This window comes from Equus asinus, chromosome 5 (genome assembly GCF_041296235.1).
Source record: "Equus asinus isolate D_3611 breed Donkey chromosome 5, EquAss-T2T_v2, whole genome shotgun sequence".
NCBI classification, from domain to species: Eukaryota; Metazoa; Chordata; class Mammalia; order Perissodactyla; family Equidae; genus Equus; species Equus asinus.
The window spans coordinates 92,601,838-92,617,851 of NC_091794.1; the positions used below are offsets into that span (position 1 = coordinate 92,601,838).

The 16,014-nt window shown below is 50.7% G+C and overlaps 1 protein-coding gene, 2 long non-coding RNA genes and 4 other non-coding genes across 7 annotated transcripts; 5 read left to right on the top strand and 2 right to left on the bottom strand.

Annotated features, from left to right (window-relative positions):
- Window positions 1-3,059: 3,059 nt before the first annotated feature.
- On the bottom strand, window positions 3,060-4,586 carry RAB42 (RAB42, member RAS oncogene family). Its single transcript, XM_014853687.3, has 2 exons — window positions 4,284-4,586; window positions 3,060-3,613 (listed from the first exon to the last, which is right to left on the bottom strand). The coding sequence occupies exons 1-2, from the start codon at window positions 4,523-4,525 to the stop codon at window positions 3,190-3,192; spliced, it is 666 nt and encodes a 221-aa protein (XP_014709173.1). The 5' UTR covers window positions 4,526-4,586; the 3' UTR covers window positions 3,060-3,189.
- Window positions 4,587-10,537: 5,951 nt separating this feature from the next.
- Window positions 10,538-11,752, bottom strand: LOC139045336 (uncharacterized). Its single transcript, XR_011503516.1, has 4 exons — window positions 11,633-11,752; window positions 11,078-11,200; window positions 10,760-10,868; window positions 10,538-10,675 (listed from the first exon to the last, which is right to left on the bottom strand). It is a non-coding gene; the product is annotated as an uncharacterized lncRNA (long non-coding RNA).
- Window positions 11,753-11,808: 56 nt separating this feature from the next.
- Window positions 11,809-14,715, top strand: LOC123285766 (uncharacterized). The gene is made up of 5 exons (XR_006527724.2): window positions 11,809-12,125; window positions 13,109-13,207; window positions 13,504-13,586; window positions 13,922-13,972; window positions 14,586-14,715. It is a non-coding gene; the product is annotated as an uncharacterized lncRNA (long non-coding RNA).
- On the top strand, window positions 12,651-12,785 carry LOC123286195 (small nucleolar RNA SNORA16B/SNORA16A family). The gene has a single exon (XR_006528464.1). It is a non-coding gene; the product is annotated as a small nucleolar RNA SNORA16B/SNORA16A family (small nucleolar RNA).
- LOC123286202 (small nucleolar RNA SNORA44) lies at window positions 13,257-13,387 on the top strand. The gene has a single exon (XR_006528471.1). It is a non-coding gene; the product is annotated as a small nucleolar RNA SNORA44 (small nucleolar RNA).
- On the top strand, window positions 13,614-13,746 carry LOC123286203 (small nucleolar RNA SNORA61). The gene has a single exon (XR_006528472.1). It is a non-coding gene; the product is annotated as a small nucleolar RNA SNORA61 (small nucleolar RNA).
- LOC123286155 (small nucleolar RNA SNORD99) lies at window positions 14,440-14,513 on the top strand. Its single transcript, XR_006528429.1, has one exon. It is a non-coding gene; the product is annotated as a small nucleolar RNA SNORD99 (small nucleolar RNA).
- Window positions 14,716-16,014: the final 1,299 nt, after the last annotated feature.

Below are 16,014 nucleotides of genomic sequence, written 5' to 3' on the forward strand. Positions count from 1 at the left end.
CGGGGCCTGCTCCCAGGAGAGAAGGCCTGCAAATGAACAGTGGTGGGAGGTGGGGCTCAGCTCTCGGGTGGGCCTGCCCCTCTCGGCCTCCTCCCTCTCTCCACTGCTGTCCTCTGCCTTTCCTCTAGCCAGCGGGCTCGGGGCTGGGCAGGGCTGCATCCGTCCAGAATCACACCCATCAAAGCCACGTAGAGTCTCGAGAGGTTTTGCCACACCCAGGGGGCTTGTGACGGGGGTGCTCAGAGCCCTGAGGCAAGGTAGGACCTTCCAGGCCCGGCCCAAGGCAGTGGACGAGGCTAGTGGAGCACTACGCTGCCCTGGGTTCACAGATTCAGCCACACCAGTTTCCTGCCCCGACGTTAGGTCCCTGTCTGTGAAACGGACAAGATGAGCCAAAGTCACAGGGTTGCTGCGGGGTTAATAAGCCATTAGCAAAAGACATAGCTCACAGTGCATGAGCCATATGTGGCCATAATAGCACGTTTAATCCTCACAACAGCCCCGTGAGACAGAAACTGTGCTTATCCCCGCTTCACAGATGGGAAACTGAGGCTGTGAGGGTCAGGGAGATGTGTGACTCCAGCCTGCTGAACATTCCTCAAGGGAGGCAACTGGGGACGATGGGCACTGTCTCTCCCCTGGAGGTGGACCCTGTCCTGGGTGGGCCAGCGCTTCGGGCTGGTCCTCCAATGCCCCGCCAGGATCCCGAGCGGGGAGGGTCAGCTTTTTCTTCCTCTCTTTTTTCCAGGGATTTGGGGATTTGCTTTGAGCACCCGACGGCCAAAGCCCCACCTCCCTCCCCAGGACCAGCAGCTTATCTCCCAAACAAGCCTCACTGTAGACTTTTACTACGGGGAAGCTCCACGAGATCAGAAGCCACAAGCCCAGTTGCAGGTCACTCCCTGCTTCTTCACTTCACTGTAGCTGCTCAGATCTCCAGTAAATTCCTACAAAGAGCCCGGCTCTTCCTTGCCTCGGGGCTCCCCCTTTACTTACTGGCTTCACTTAAGCTCTCTGGGCCTCAGTCTCCACATCAGTAAAATGGAGTCATAAGCGTACCTGGTACCTACCTTGTTAACAAGGAGGGCTCCATCAGTGCTGGCCGCTCTTCCTTCTGCCTGAGTCTCTGCTCTTAGCTTGGCTCCTCCTCCTCCTCCGGGTCTCAGCTCAAAGGTCATCTCCTCAGAGAGGCCCTCCATGACCACAAGCTCTAAAGGAGCCCCTGTCACTCTCAGTCCCATCCCTGGGACCTGTGGTCTTTACAGCACTTACAAACGAAAAACCATTTCATTCACTTACTGCCTCGTTTTTTCTCTCTTCCACTATAATGTCAGCCCCAGGAGGGGTTTCCTGTCATGTTCACGGATGTATTTCCAGAGCCCAGAACAGAGGAGATGCTCCTTAGAAAGATCTGCTGAAGGAACGGTCATGTGCTCTAGAGATCACTTCCCTCTCCTGACCCAGGCTTTCCCCTGTGTGACACGAGCATGATCGTGCTGACCTTGCAAGACTGTCATAAGGCTGAGTGATGCTGTTTTAAAAGGAGGAGGCAGTCCACGCACAGGGAGACCCACCCGGCCCAGGCCCCGTGGGGAGGAAGCTAAGAAACTCACCCTGATTGAAAACCTCTCAAGAACCTAGGAAGGAGGGATTATCAGTCACATGTTACTGAGAAGGAATCTGGAGTCAAGGAGGTGGACTGTACCGGCTCCAGGTCCCAAAGTGAGTTAAGTGGGTGCACTCTTTTTGCTGTGGCAGCTGCCCATGCCCTTCTCATGCCCACTGGCACAATGACACCCCCAAGACACACCCTCTACACTTGTTGAGATTCTTCCCAACATAAACCCCATTTCCTCCATGAAGCCTGCCCTGATTGCTCCAGGACATTCTCTGCCTAGCAGTTTCTGTTGCAAGGCAGACTGAGTTGGAGGTTGGTGTGCAGACATGAGAAGATTCTTGAACTCAGTACCTGCTTCGGGGAGGAAAGGAAGGAAGCAGGATTGAGCAGAGGAAGAACTTAGCTGTGATGTTGTTGCAACAGTGGCCTCCCAGAGAGAGTGATGAAGCTGGGTTTGACCTTCAGAGTTGTCCAGTGTTGGGACAAGAGGGCTGGGCCTTTGAGCAGCCTCCCCCCTTAGAGTGACATTGCATGGTGGCTGCCCCTGAGGGGTGGGCAGATCCCAGAAAGTGCGGCAAGCTGAGGTCCCTCATTGGGCAGCACTCCCAGCAGCTGGGGTGGCGAGGCTATAGGTTGGATCTTCAGCCCCGAAAGGGGAACTTGGTGGCTAATCCCAGTGTTCACTGGGTGCCCAACTTTGGAGCTGCTCATTCATGTTCATCCCAGATCCAGATCCAGCCCCTGGCCTTGGAGGAGGGGCTTGGGCAGCAACCCTGGGTTTGAGGCCACACTTTAAGACTCATCCAAGGGGCTGGCCTGGTGGCATAGTGGTTAAGTTCATGCACTCTGCTTCGGTGGCCTGGAGTTCACTGGTTCAGATCCCAGGCACGGACCTAGCACCGCTCATCAAGCCATGCTGTGGCAGGACTCCCACATATAAAACAGAGGAAGATAGGCACAGATGTTACTCAGGGCCAATCTTCCTCAGCGAAAAGATGAGGATTGGCGGCAAACGTTAGCTCAGGACTAATCTTCCTCACCAAGAAATTTTTACAAAAAGACTCCTCCAAGCCTGAGGACGTAAGGAGGCTGCGAGGCGGGCTCTCCCCGAAATGCCCTGCACCCATCCTCACCTGTGCAGCGGCGTCCAGACGCTGAGCATCTCGGCGTCCGAGCCCAGGGATGCTGCCAGAAATGGTCACGGCCCGGCCAAGAGAGAATGGTGATGACAGCTCTTGTCATTCGATTCTCACTGAGTGGCATGCTCTGGCTGAGCATATCCCATCCATTATCTCATTCATGCCCGCACCTCCCTGAGAGGTGGGGTCTTTTATGAGCCCCAGGGACAAACAGGAAACAGGGTCAAAGACAGGAAGGTCTGGCCTTAGACCCTTCTGGTAGAGAGTGGCTGAGCTCCGGAGACCTCAAAACCCAGGAAGCATGACTTTGCCAGGAGACTTTATATTAACCCTTTGGATACATTCTTCCATTTGCCCTCCAGAGGGACACTAACTCTCCCTCCCGCCAGCTCCTCGGAGGCCAGCACCACTTTAACCGGTTCCCTCCCAGAGTCAACAGTGGCATGGGCCTGGGTGCTGCTTCCTGCTGGTGGACCTGGCGATTTGGGTCTTGTGGATAAGTCGGACACCCCCCCAGTCCTCCTCCAGCTTGATGTCCCCCTGCTGCAGGGCCTGCTGGATGGCATCAGCAAGGGTGTCAAAAGCCAGATCCACGTTGCAGTTATTTTTGGCTGAGGTCTCCAGGAAGGCCATGCCCAGGGAGGTGGCCAGTTCCTCTGCCTCCTGAGCCGAGACACAGCGGGTGCTCTGCAGGTCACTCTTGTGGCCAACCAGCAGGAAGATGGCCTTGTCGGGGCCACGAGTGGCCATGACCTCCTGGTGCCAGTCTGGGATGTGTTCAAAGGACTTCCTGTTTGTCACATCAAAGACCAGCAGGACACCCACCACGTTCCGGTAGAAGGACCTGGTGATGCACCTGGTGGGGTTGAAGAGTGCATTGGAAGAGGCTGATGCCTTCCAGACACCCCCAGAAGCAGGACCCCCATCCCCTGACTGCCTCATCCCCCCAGATAGCTCATTTCACACCGTCCTGTGCTTTTGTTCCCCGTATTCGGTGTCTGTGTCTGTCCCACAAGACTGCGTCCTCCCCAATTAGGGAGCGGGTGTGATTCACACACCCTCCTGCCCATTCCTCCGCTCCCTCTCCTGAAGCCTGATGTTTTCCTGAAACAAAGCTGGTCTTTGTTTCGCATTCTTTGCCTGGCAAACTCCTCCGCATCCTTCAAGGCCAACATCCATCTCTCTTCCTTTTCTGTCTCTGGGACGCCTCCCTTTCTCTGCCTCTGTGGGCTCTCTCAGCATTCATCCCTCCAGCTTTCAACGTCCAGATCTTCCCACCCCTCCCCCCGAGGCCTGGAGGTCCCTCTAGGGCGGCACCAGGTCTCAGGGTCCTGCTCAGGGCCTTGGCTCCCCCAGCCGTAGTTGGAGGATGACTGTCTCAGAGTGAAGGACCAGAGACCCAGGGCAGGGACCCCTAGAGCTCTCCTTGGGCCTCTGAGGTTGACTCTTCTGAGGGACCCCCCTGGCCGGGAGGACGGGCATCGACGCCCTCAGTCGGGCCCACCCCCCGGCCCACGGCCCCGCACCTGTAGCGCTCGTGGCCCGCAGTGTCCCAGAGCTGCAGCTTGACGCGCGGCCCGGCCGGCAGCTGCAGCGCGCGGCTGTAGAACTCGACGCCCACCGTGGGCGGCTCCGCCTCGGGCTCGGGCTCCGGCTGCGGGGCCCCGGGCGCGCCCGCCACGTAGCGCCGCAGCAGCGACGTCTTGCCCACGGCCGCGTCACCCAGCAGCGCGATCCGGAACTGGTAGAGGCAGCCCCCAGCCTCCATGGCCCGCGGCTCGGCCTCCCGGCCGCCCGCCCCGGGCCGTCGGTCCGCCCCGCCCCGCCCCGGGCCCTCCCCCGCGCCAGGCCACTGAGCGGTCACCGCGGCGCGGGGGACAGTGGAGCAGAGGGCGCCCCGGGCCCGAGGACGCTGGCCAAGTCGCTTCCTCTGAGCCTCAGTTTTCTTCTCTGTAAAACAGGGATAACGATGACCCCTGCTTCAGAGGACAGAGAGATTCAGCCAGCAAGACGCCCGAGACGCCCGGGAGGAGGGTTGGGGAGGCTCGGGAACGAGAGCATCCGCTTCACTGGCTCACTCGCTGGGATGGTGTCTCTCTCCAGCCCCCCTCTCCTCTTAATTCCCCAGGTGGGCCCCTGCTCAGGGACCTGGCGACGCCACTCCAGAAAGCTGACGGTATAGAGATGCTCCCTCCCCACCCAGCTGCCCTTTTCCCGGAGCCCGTTTGCCCTGGCCTGGGGCCTCCTTTTCAACGTTCAGGGTCCATGTTCAACAGCCCCCACGGCTTCCTCCCGGGGCCCAGACAGGGACTTGGACACTTGGGGGAGGAGGCAGGCCAGACAGACTCCTGAGATTCCAGAGGGAGTGCAGTTGGCCTGTGGACTGGACAGCTGGAATTTATGAGGCCGGGTGGTCAGTCCCTTATGCTTTGGGGGCAGCAACCCTTTGAGAGGGTCATAGTGGGCCCATTTTAGAACTGAGGAGACTGAGGCTCAGCTGTGGGGTTTGTCTCAGGTCACACAGCAGAGCTGGGACTTACGCTGGGGTTTATCTCACTCTTCATTACCCCCTTGAGGCCACAGAAGAGGCCTGCAAATCAAATCACAAGAGGACCAAGTCTCGGTGGTCAGGACCCGCTTGGGTTAGGGGCAAGGGGAAGGGAGGCACCTTTGCTTGTAAGACCCACTCCACCCTTGCCGGTCTGGCCTCCGGAGACGCAGGGCATCAAGGCTGGCGTTCTGGCTGGTCCCAAACAGCTCATCTATTAGTTTAATCCACTATGCCACTCTGGGTAGATTTTACCAGGTTAACTTGTTTTGGCAAATTGGAGGAGGGGGTAACCCTCACTGTCACAAACCATCACAACATCACATTTCCTCCCCACACAACCTTGTGAGTAGGTGTTGTTATTCTGCTAATTTCTTTTTTTATTCTTGGAAGATTGGCGCTGAGCTAACATCTGTTGCCAATCTTCCTTTTTTTGCTTGAGGAAAATTGTCGCCCAGCTGTCATCCGTGCCAGTCTTCCTTTACTTTACGTGGGACGCTGCCACAGCGTGGCTTGATGAGCCATGCTAGGTCTGCACCTGGGATTCGGGTGCAAATCCTGGGCCGCTGAAGTGGAATACTTGATCTTAACCACTATGCCACCGGGCCAGCCCCTATTGTGCCAATTTTTACAGAAAAGTTAAACCAGCCCAAGGTCACTGAGCAGGGAAAACTGAGACTAGCTCCCAAGTCTATCCAAGGCCAAAGCCTTGTTTGCTATTTCTGTTTCCGGCCAGACAGGTTGGGGATCTGGGAAGGGCCAGTTTTCTTCTGGCTAACTCGAAATAAAACAGTGAGAAGCCATTTTGTCAGGTCTCCAGGTAATCGCGGTGACTAGTCACCTGCATGGTAGAGCCTGAAGGGGTCCAAGTCTCTGCTCGCCCCCCACCTCCAGGAGTAGGAGAGACCAGGAACCACGAGGAGCCTCCAGAAGGGTGTGTGTGTTGGGGAGGAATCTCTCTGCCAGCTCTGCCCGAACCACTCCCACCTGCCCCACGGATTCCTCCGTCGGGATGGTCTCCTCGCCTTGCTCGGTTCAGCTGAATAAATACTTTTTGCATGAGGCCCGTGTGGATGCCCCCAGCCCCTACTTTACCTCCCGCTGGTACTCTGAGCTCTACCCGTGCTGGGCATCTCTCCTCTTCTCAGCCCTCTGCCAGGAACACTCCTCTTTTGCTCTTTACACCCCTACTTCGGGCCTCAGGAAGCCCCTCACTGACTGGCCAATGAGGTCACATGCCCTTTTGTCCACTGTGATGTCTCCCTGCTAGGCTCAAGCCCCTGGAGGGCAGGGACCAATGGTTGTATCCTCAGCGCTTGGCACAAAGTAGGAACTCAATATTTATGATTGAATGAATGAATGAAAGTGAATAAGTGCCATTCATTCATTCGCTCATTATTCATTCAAATACGATAGACCTAGACTCAGGCAGCTGCAAGGACAGAGAAGGACTCTTGGAGGAGGTGATGCTCAAGCAGGGTCTCCAAGGATAAGTGGGAGCTGGGAGGTCAGGGAGGAAGGGCGCTGCAGGCAGCGGTGGCTGGGCAAAGGCAGAGAGGCATGAAACAGCTTGAAATGCAGTCTGAACCCAGCCTTCCCAGAAGCCTCTGTGGTTAGCGCATGTGGGCAGTGTGCACTGTCAGCATCTGACTCCTTGAACTTCCTCTCCTGGATGCTCCTGCTGTGGGCTGGGGTCATGTGTCTGCCTCCGACTGCACCTGGCAGCCAAATCCAGATGTCAGCTGACCTTGCCATAGACTCACTATGTGACCCTGGGGAAGAAGTCATTTCTCCTCTCCAACCCTACTTCCTGGTCTGCCAAGTGAGGTGAATCATGGCGCCCACTTCACAGGGTAGTTCTGGAAGAACTGTGTAACACAGCAGGCAAGGTTATGCACATTTTGCATTAGACAGATCTGGGTTTTAGTTCCAAGTGCCACTTACTAGCTATGTGGCCTTGGCCAGGGCTTATTCATTAATTAATTCATTCACTTACTAATTATTTCAATAAATGCTGCCTATCTCTGACACACCGGGCACTTATATAGCTTGGCAAGCCATGCTGTGGTAGGCGTCCCACATATAAAGTAGAGGAAGATGGGCATGGATGTTAGCTCAGGGCCAGTCTTCCTCAGCAAAAAAAAAAAAAAAAAAAAGGTAAGAAGAAAAGACACAATTCCTGTTCTTGGGGAGCTCACATTGTAATGAGGAAGACAGAAAATGAATACATATATAATGTGATGCCAGGGGGCAAGAAGTGCTATAGGGGCTGGCCCCATGGCCAAGTGGTTAAGTTTGCAAGCTTCGGCAGCCCAGGGTTTCACCAGTTCGGATCCTGGGTGCAGACATGGCACCGCTCATCAAGCCGTGCTGAGGTGGCATCCCACATGCCACAACTAGAAGGACCCACAACTAAAAAAATATACAATTATGTACTGGGGGGGCTTTGGGGAGAAGAAGAAGAAAAAAAGAAGATTGGCAACAAACGTTGGCTCAGGTATGAATCTTAAAAATTTTTTTCTTGTTTACTTTTTTGTTACATCTTTATTGTGGTATAATTGACACACAATAAACTGCACATATTAAAAATGTACAATATGAGTTTTGACATGTGTACACACATGAAACCATTACCACAATCAAGATAATGAACATCTATCACCCCCAAAAGTTTCCCCATGTCCTTTTTTGATTCTTCTCTCCTGACCTCCCCCTCCCAGGCAACCACTAATCTTTCCACCACAGGAGATTAGTTTATATTTTCCAGAAATGAAATCATACAGTATGCAGTCTTTGTCTGGTTTCCTTCACTCCACAGCATTAAGATTTCTCCATTTTGTTGCATGTATCAAGTTTGTTCCTTTTCATAACTGAGTAGTATTCCACTGTATGAATACACGGCAAGTTGTTTATCCAATCCCCTGTTGAAGGACATTGCGTGGTTTCCAGTCTGGCTATTACAAATAAATGTGCTATGAACATTCATGTTCAAGTCTTGGCATGGATGTATGCTTTCATTTCTCTCGGGAGATACTGCGTAGTGCAATGTTGTCATACGGTGGGTGCATATTTTACTTTTTTAGAAACCGCCAAACTGTTTTCAAAAGTGGTTGTACCATTTTACAATTCTGAACACTGTATGAAGATTCCAGGGGCCAGCCTTGTGGCATAGTGGTTAAGTTCACACGCTCTGCTTTGGCAGCCCAGGGGTCAGAGGTTTGGATCTCGGGCACAGACCTACACACCACTCACCAAGCCACGCTGTGGCGGCATCCCACATACCAAATAGAGGAAGGCTGGCATAGATGTTAGCTCAGCGACAATCTTCCTCACCAAAAAATAAATAAATAAAAAACCCAGAAAGTTCCAGTTGCTCCACTTTCTTATCACTTGATATTGTCAACCTTTTTAATTTTTAGCCATTCCAATGAATTTGTAATGTTATCTCACTGTAGTTTTAATTTGCATTTCCCTAACGATTGATAATGTTGATCATCATTTCATGTATTTATTTGCCATCTGTTTATCTTCTTCAGTGAACTGTCTTTCAAATTTTATGCTCTTTTTTTTAATTGAGTGGTTTCACTTTTTATTGTTGACTTTTAAGAATTTTTATGTTCTAGATGCAAGTCCCTTGTTGGATATATGTTTTGCAAATATTTTCTCCCAGTTTGTCTCTTGCTTTTATTTTCTTAGCAATGTCATTTGAAAATCAAGAGTGGGGTCTGGCCCCATGGCCCAGTGGTTAAGTTCGCATGCTCCACTTCTGGCGGCCCAGGGTTTCACCAGTTCGAATCCTGGGTGTGGACATGGCGCCGCTCATCAAACCATACTGAAGCGGCATCCCACATGCCACAACTAGAAGGACCCACAACCAAAACTACACAACTATGTACTGGGGGGCTTTGGGGAGAAAAAGGAAAAATAAAATCTTTAAAAAAAAGAAAATCAAGAGTTTTTAATTTTATGAAATGTCACTTATTAATTCAACATTGTATTGGAAGTGCTAGCCAGTACTATACAACAAGAAAAAGAAATAAAAGGCATCTAGATTAGGAAGGAAGAAATAAATCTGTCTATTCACAGATGTGAAAAATCCTAAGGAACTTACAAAAAAGCCACTAGAACTAATAAGTGAACCATAAGAATGAAGTAGCAAGGCTGCAGGATGAAGTCAATATGCAAAAATTAACTCTATGTCTATACACTAGCAATGACCATTTGGAATTTGAAATTGACAAAAATAATACCAGTTATAATAGCATCAAAAATATGAAAAACTTAGGAACAAATCTGACAAAAGATATTTAAGATGCAAGACCCGTACACTGAAAATTACAAAACGTTGTTGAGTGAAATTAAAAATCACTTAAATAATGAAGAGATATGCCATCCTCAAAGATGAGAAGACTCAATATTGTTAAGATGTGAATTCTCCCCAGATTCATCTATAGAATCAATGCAATACCAACCAAATCCCAGTAGGCTTTTTAAAAGATACAAATTAGGTGATACTAAAATTTATATGGAAATGCAAAGGATTCTGAATAGCTGAAACAATTTTGAAAAAGAACAAAGTTGGACGACTTACATTACCCTATTTCAAGACACTAAAAAGCTGCAGTAATCAAGACAGTGTAGTTTTGAGTATAGAAACAGACCTACACATGTGGTCAATTGATTTTTAACAAAGGGGACAAAGCAATTAGGCGGAAAAAGATAATCTTTTCCACAAATGAAGATGGAACAATTAGATAGCCATATGCAATAAACAAATAAACCTTGACTCGTACCTCACATCATACACAAAAATTAACTCAAAAAAGGGGCTGGCCCTGTGGCTGAGTGGTTAAGTTCGCGCTCTGCTGCAGGCGGCCCAGTGTTTTGTTGGTTCGAATCCTGGGCGTGGACATGGCACTGCTCATCAAGCCACGCTGAGGCGGCATCCCACATGCCACAACTAGAAGGACCCACAATGAAGAACATACAACTATGTACTGGGGGCTTTGGGGAGAAAAGGGAAAAAAAAAAATCTTTAAAAAAAAATTAACTCAAAATGAATCATAGATCTAAATGCAAGAGCTATAACTATTAAACTTCTGGAAGAAAACAGGAGAAAATCTTAACGTCTTTGAGTTGGGCAAAGATCTTAAAAATAGGGCATAAAAAGCACAAACTACAAAAGAAATCAATCAATATATTGGACTTCATCAAAATTAAAAACGTTTGTTCTTTGACGTCCTGGCTGGTGTGTTGAGACCAGGCTGGAGGGGCCAATGGCAGAATCAGGGAGACTGCTGTGCTCTTGTGGGTCAGTGATAATGATGGCATCACTGGAGGTGATAAGAAGTGATCTGATTCTAGACGCATCTAAAGGTGGGGAACACAGGATTTGCTGACGGATTGGATGTGGGATGCTAAAGAGAGCAGCCCAGTGGCACTCCAAGGACTTACTGAGCAGGGGAAGAGCAGGTTGGCGGAGGAAAGGCTGTGTTCTGAGAGGCCTATTTATCAGACATCCGAGTGTCCATGCCAAGGAAGCAGCAGGATGTAAGGTCTGGAGCTTAGGAGAAAAGCGGTGGTGGAGAAACAGATTTAGAAGTCATCAGAAAGTTTCTTACCTTCTCAGTCTGTCGCCTTCTCCATAAAATGGGAATAATAGCAGTGCCTGCTTTTTAAAGTGCATGTAAGGATAAACATTAATAAATAGATTAAGCACAGAGAGGAGCTTAGCTCCTGACACGTACCCTTTGCTTTTACACTGACACTTACTCATCCCGTGGACAAAACGTGCCCACGGCACAGTGATTATGCGCGTGGTCTCTGCGGCGGACTTCCAGATGCCAGCTCTTACCTCGCTCGCTAGCTGTGCGATCCATTCCTCAGTTTCCTTGTCTGTAAAAAGGGCATAATTATAATACCTAAATACAGGATTATTACGAAAACCAGCTGAGATAATCGAGCAGTTTAGTTAGTTAGCACTCGGTAAAGTTACTTATCTATTAGAAAAGAGTCAAGCTTTGAACAAAAACGCATTCATCTCCCGTGAGTAATCAATCGGCGCTTCCTCCCCGGGACCTCCCTCCAAGCGGACCGCACAGAGCCCCTCCTGAAACCGCCTCGGCGGCTGCCGCTCCGCACGCCCACGGCGGTCTGAGCCGAGCCCTCCTCAGCTCACAGAGCTAACTTCCCAACTTTGAAAGTCTTCTCAGACTGAACCCCAGAGAGCACGGCGGGTCTCATTCATCTGGGAGCCCAGTGCTCCGTGCACAATATTGAGTGAGTGCTGAACGGAGGGCGACGACCGTCTTCCGACCCTGAAGGCACCTTTTACGCGGTTCCTCCACCACCTGTGAAAGCAGCCCCGCGCGCGCGTCGGGCTGGGAACCGGACGCGCCTCCCGACGCCAGAAGGCGAATGGACTACAACTCCCAGCGGGCTGTGCGAAGCGCTGCTCCAATTGTCAGGCGCGCCGCGAGGGGCAGGGTCTATATAAACCCCCTGCCGATGCGCGAGCGTCCTTTCTCCCGGCCGCCGCGTTCTGGGTGTTTTTTCTTTTTGGGAGCCCGGCCTGCTGCCATGCAAACCTATCCCCCGCCGCACCCCGCTGTAGCCTCGCCGCCTCCAGCCCTGCCCTCGCCGGGGCTGCCTCCCGAGGCTGCGGGATGCTGAGCGTCACACGGGGAGCCGGGCCTGCCAGCCTGCTGGGGCCGAGGTGCGGGATCCACGTCGGCCACATGCGCAGTGAGAGTGGCCGGAACCCGCCAGGGTGACGCCCTTCTCCCGCCTCGGCCTGCGCGGCCCTGCGCCCCGGTGACGGGTGAGTAACGCGGCCGTGTGCGCGGCAGTGCTGAGCCTGACGTGGCTGGATTTGGGGGAGGCCGCGTGGTGGTGTCAGCCTGACCTTCGATTGAATCTATCTGTGACAGCTACCTGCTGGGTGACCTTGGGCGAGGGACTTCACCCAAATTATCTGGCTGCACAGCACACGTTAAGGAGGTCACCCTGGTGGATATAGGGACAAGATTTTTTGGAGGATGGGTTTAGAGTTATTCAGGTCCTATTTTGAATCCCAGTTTTATCACTCTCTGTAGTGATAGGCGACCTTCATTCAGAAACTTAATTGATCTAAACTTCATGTCTGTAAAATGGGGATGATAAAATGGTGCTGTGAAGATTAAATGAGACAAAACGCTGGCACATAGTAAAATGAAGTGGTAATGGGGAACTGTGGGATGTCTGTGTACTCTTTTTTGGTCTCCAGAATGTCCCGGTAGATGCACAGGATCTAGGTGAGTCTGAGGGCTGAAGAGCCCTTGGGGCTGTCGTGTGACCTGGATTGCCCTGTGGCCCTTATCGAAGCTGCAGCTGCTTCCACATAGCTGCTGTGGTCAAAAAGGAGCCCAAAGTGACAGTTTTCCTCGACGGTCGCCGTTCTGTTTGCTGTAACTGATCTGCAACATTTCAGGAAAAGACAGTTCCCCTTGTACTTGCCATTTCTCTGGTATAGACAGAGAGCTTTACTAGAATTGACGTTTCCAGAGGCCAGCAGAAATGTTCCGTTGGTGGGGTCTCGCATGTAGAGTTAACAGAATAAGGCCTTCGAGAAGTAGCGTGCCAAGGCCAAGACAGTATGGAGGCAGATGGGAATGGGTTGGATGTCTGTACTGGGAAAATCCAGCAGCAAGTCATTGCCCGCTTAAGGCATCAGTACCTGGACCAAAGATCAGTCAAACCTTTATGATTCTGAAGAGCAGATGATGGGAACAATAAGATCACTGAGGACCACTGTTCCCACCCTAGCTGTGCCAGATGGAGACTGCAGGATGACTGAAGTTGCTTTCTGGTGAGTGAGGACTCTGGGGTCTTGACAGCGATGGAGCACAGCAGCCTCAGGACCAGGTAGGTTTCTTGTGGAGACTTAATTTGGGAGCTACCTGGCGGGTCAGAACAGCATGTTTCCAAGGGCTGTGGCTGGTTGTAGCCATGGGATCTCCAACTGCATGCAAGAACAACCTGGAGAGACTTTGACAGCTCAGGTCACCATAATACCTGCAGCTGCCACTCGCCTTTCCTATAACACCTCAGGCCTGGGCTGGAAGCCTTCTCCCCGAGGCCAGGTGTTTGCGTTAACTTCCCTGTATATGGGTATATTGGGTCAACTTTTTGGTTTAGAGCTTTCTCGCTTTTTTCTGCAGGTTGCTTCAAGTTTCCTGGTGGTATCTGATAATGAAGAATCTGAGGATGCCAGCTTGCTGCTATTGCTGTGCTTTAGAATAAGGTACAGTTAGATGTTGAGGTCAGCCTGCCCCTCCGGTTCCCTTTCCCATCAGATCTGAACTCTGGTCTTGGTGGTCGTAAAAGGAGGAAAAGTAATGCTGAAGCTGGCCTCACGGCGCTTGTAGTCTGCTATAGAGCATGTGGGCTAGTTTCACACAAGGTTGAATTCTCTCTGAACTTATTTTCTTCTCCCATGGTAAAATGGGATAATTTGAGGTTTACAGGGAGGATGTATGTGAGGCCCTGGGAGGCTGGTGTGGTGACTGCTGTTGTTTCTCTATTTGGGAGGGGTTCATCAATGGCTTTCTTGTCTCTTGATGGTGTACCTTTTTTTAGAGTGTTACCGGGAAGCTGTGTTCATCTGTGATTGTGGATCCACAGAACTGGGTAAGTTAGTGACTACCTGAAGCTTTATCACAACTTCCTTGGAGTTTCAGGTAGTGCTTTACTGTCGTGAGCCCTAAGCAGTGCAGTAAATAGATGTCACTCGGGTCTGTGTAAAAATCTTGGCGTTTTAATACATCATTTATATCTGGCCTTCCTTGTGTGCCATATTTGTTAGCTGCTCATGGCCAGAGAACAAAAGTAAATGTTTGCAGATTTGCCCACCGTCGAGGCCAAGAGCACATCCTGCTGTGAGTAGAATGCAGCAGAGGGGACAGCCCTGCACTTTTGGCAGCAAGGGCTGGTTGCCGTGAACGTGCTGTAGTGGCTTGGGCTCATGCTCCCTTGTCTGGGGTGACCTCAAACCATGGAGTCTTAACCCCCCCCCCCCCCCCCCCCCCCGCAGGCAGAGTGGGAGATGGATTAGGTAGAAACAGTTCCATCTGGCTCAGGGTATTTTTTTTAGGGTGACTGGTCCAGGATGAAACCTAATCTGAATGGACATCTATGGATGATAGATGCGGATATGGGACTGAGACCAGCTTTTAGGAAAATGTCTGGGTGGCACTGATTAATTAGGGCAATACTAACACACTGGCTTATACTTCCTTTACAGGAGAGAAGTGGTACAAGAAGAGGCAAGCTAAGACAACAGGTTATTTTAGGTGGGAATGGTGACTTTTTTTTTTTGTTTGCTAATGCTGGTACATGGCATATAAGTGACCAATAAAAGACTATGAAAATAATGTTTGTCAGTTTTCTTTCTTTTTTTTGAGGAAGATTAGCCCTGAGCTAACATCTGTGCCCATCTTCTCTACTTTATATGTGGGACACCTGCCACAGCATGGCTTGACAAGCAGTGTGTAGGTCTGACCGCACCCAGGATCCAAACCGGCGAGACCCTGGGCCACTGAAGCAGAACAGTGTGAACTTAACCACTGTGCCACTGGGTTGGCCCATTAATGTCTCTCACATTGTTGGTTTTTCTGTATCTAAATACTCCATTAGACCCAAGCTGAATTAGTCTTTTTTTTTTCCTTCTCCCCAAAGCCTCCCCAGAACATAGTTGTATATTCTAGTTGTTCCTTCTGGTGGTGCCATGTGAGATACCACCTCATCATGGCTTGATAGTGGTGCTAGGTCTGGGTCCAGGATCTGAACAGGCAAAACCCCAGGCTGCCAAAGTGGAGTGTGTGAACCCTGAACACTTGGCCACTCGGCTGGCCCCTGAATTATAGTCTTAATCTCTTCATAAAAAAAGGCTGTCCTTTCAGGACAGTCTGATCAATTCCATAACTGCAATTACATGTATTTCTCCTTTGCTGAGTCTGGGATTGGTGCATCCTTAAGGATCTTTGAAGGTTTCTTGTGGCATAGGCAGTTTGCCTCAAGCTCTACCCACCTCCCCATTCCTCTAGCATAGAATGAGATCAGATGCAGATTTCTAGCATAGACCCAGACTTTTCAAGAGGGTCCTGGGTACTGGAGATGACAATATAAGTTGGAAAGTGGGATTTCCTGATTTGGAAAATAGAAATGTGTAGAAGGTTGGCATAGGTCTGGTTTAATACCAACTGACTTTCGTCAAGGTCATGTTATTTTTCTGAGCCACCATTTCTTAGATGTAAATAAATTCATACCTATTCAATGCATTTAGGTAATTAAGATCAACACCGGTGGGCCTGGCACAGAGATGGCACAGTAATGCCCCTCAACAGGCTTGTCCTTAAAACAGTCTAGGCCCTTGCAAACCTACATCTGGTCAGGGAGCAAGCGCCAAGTCTTGCGCCTTTTGGTCTAGATTTAGCTGACTCCACTTCCTGCTACACGCTGGGCCAGGCAACTTCCATCCTGGCTGGAATGCCTGATCAAGTCTTTACCAGCCACCAGCCATGACGCAAGTTTGTTGGAGGGAACAGGGTACCTGAAAAGGCAGATAAAACTGTCCACCATTTGACCTGGTGCGGGTAATCCATGTATCCTGACCCCAAAGAACCTTAAGGACTAGGGTGCCTACCACCTGAGAAGGGCCCCTGGGTTTAGAA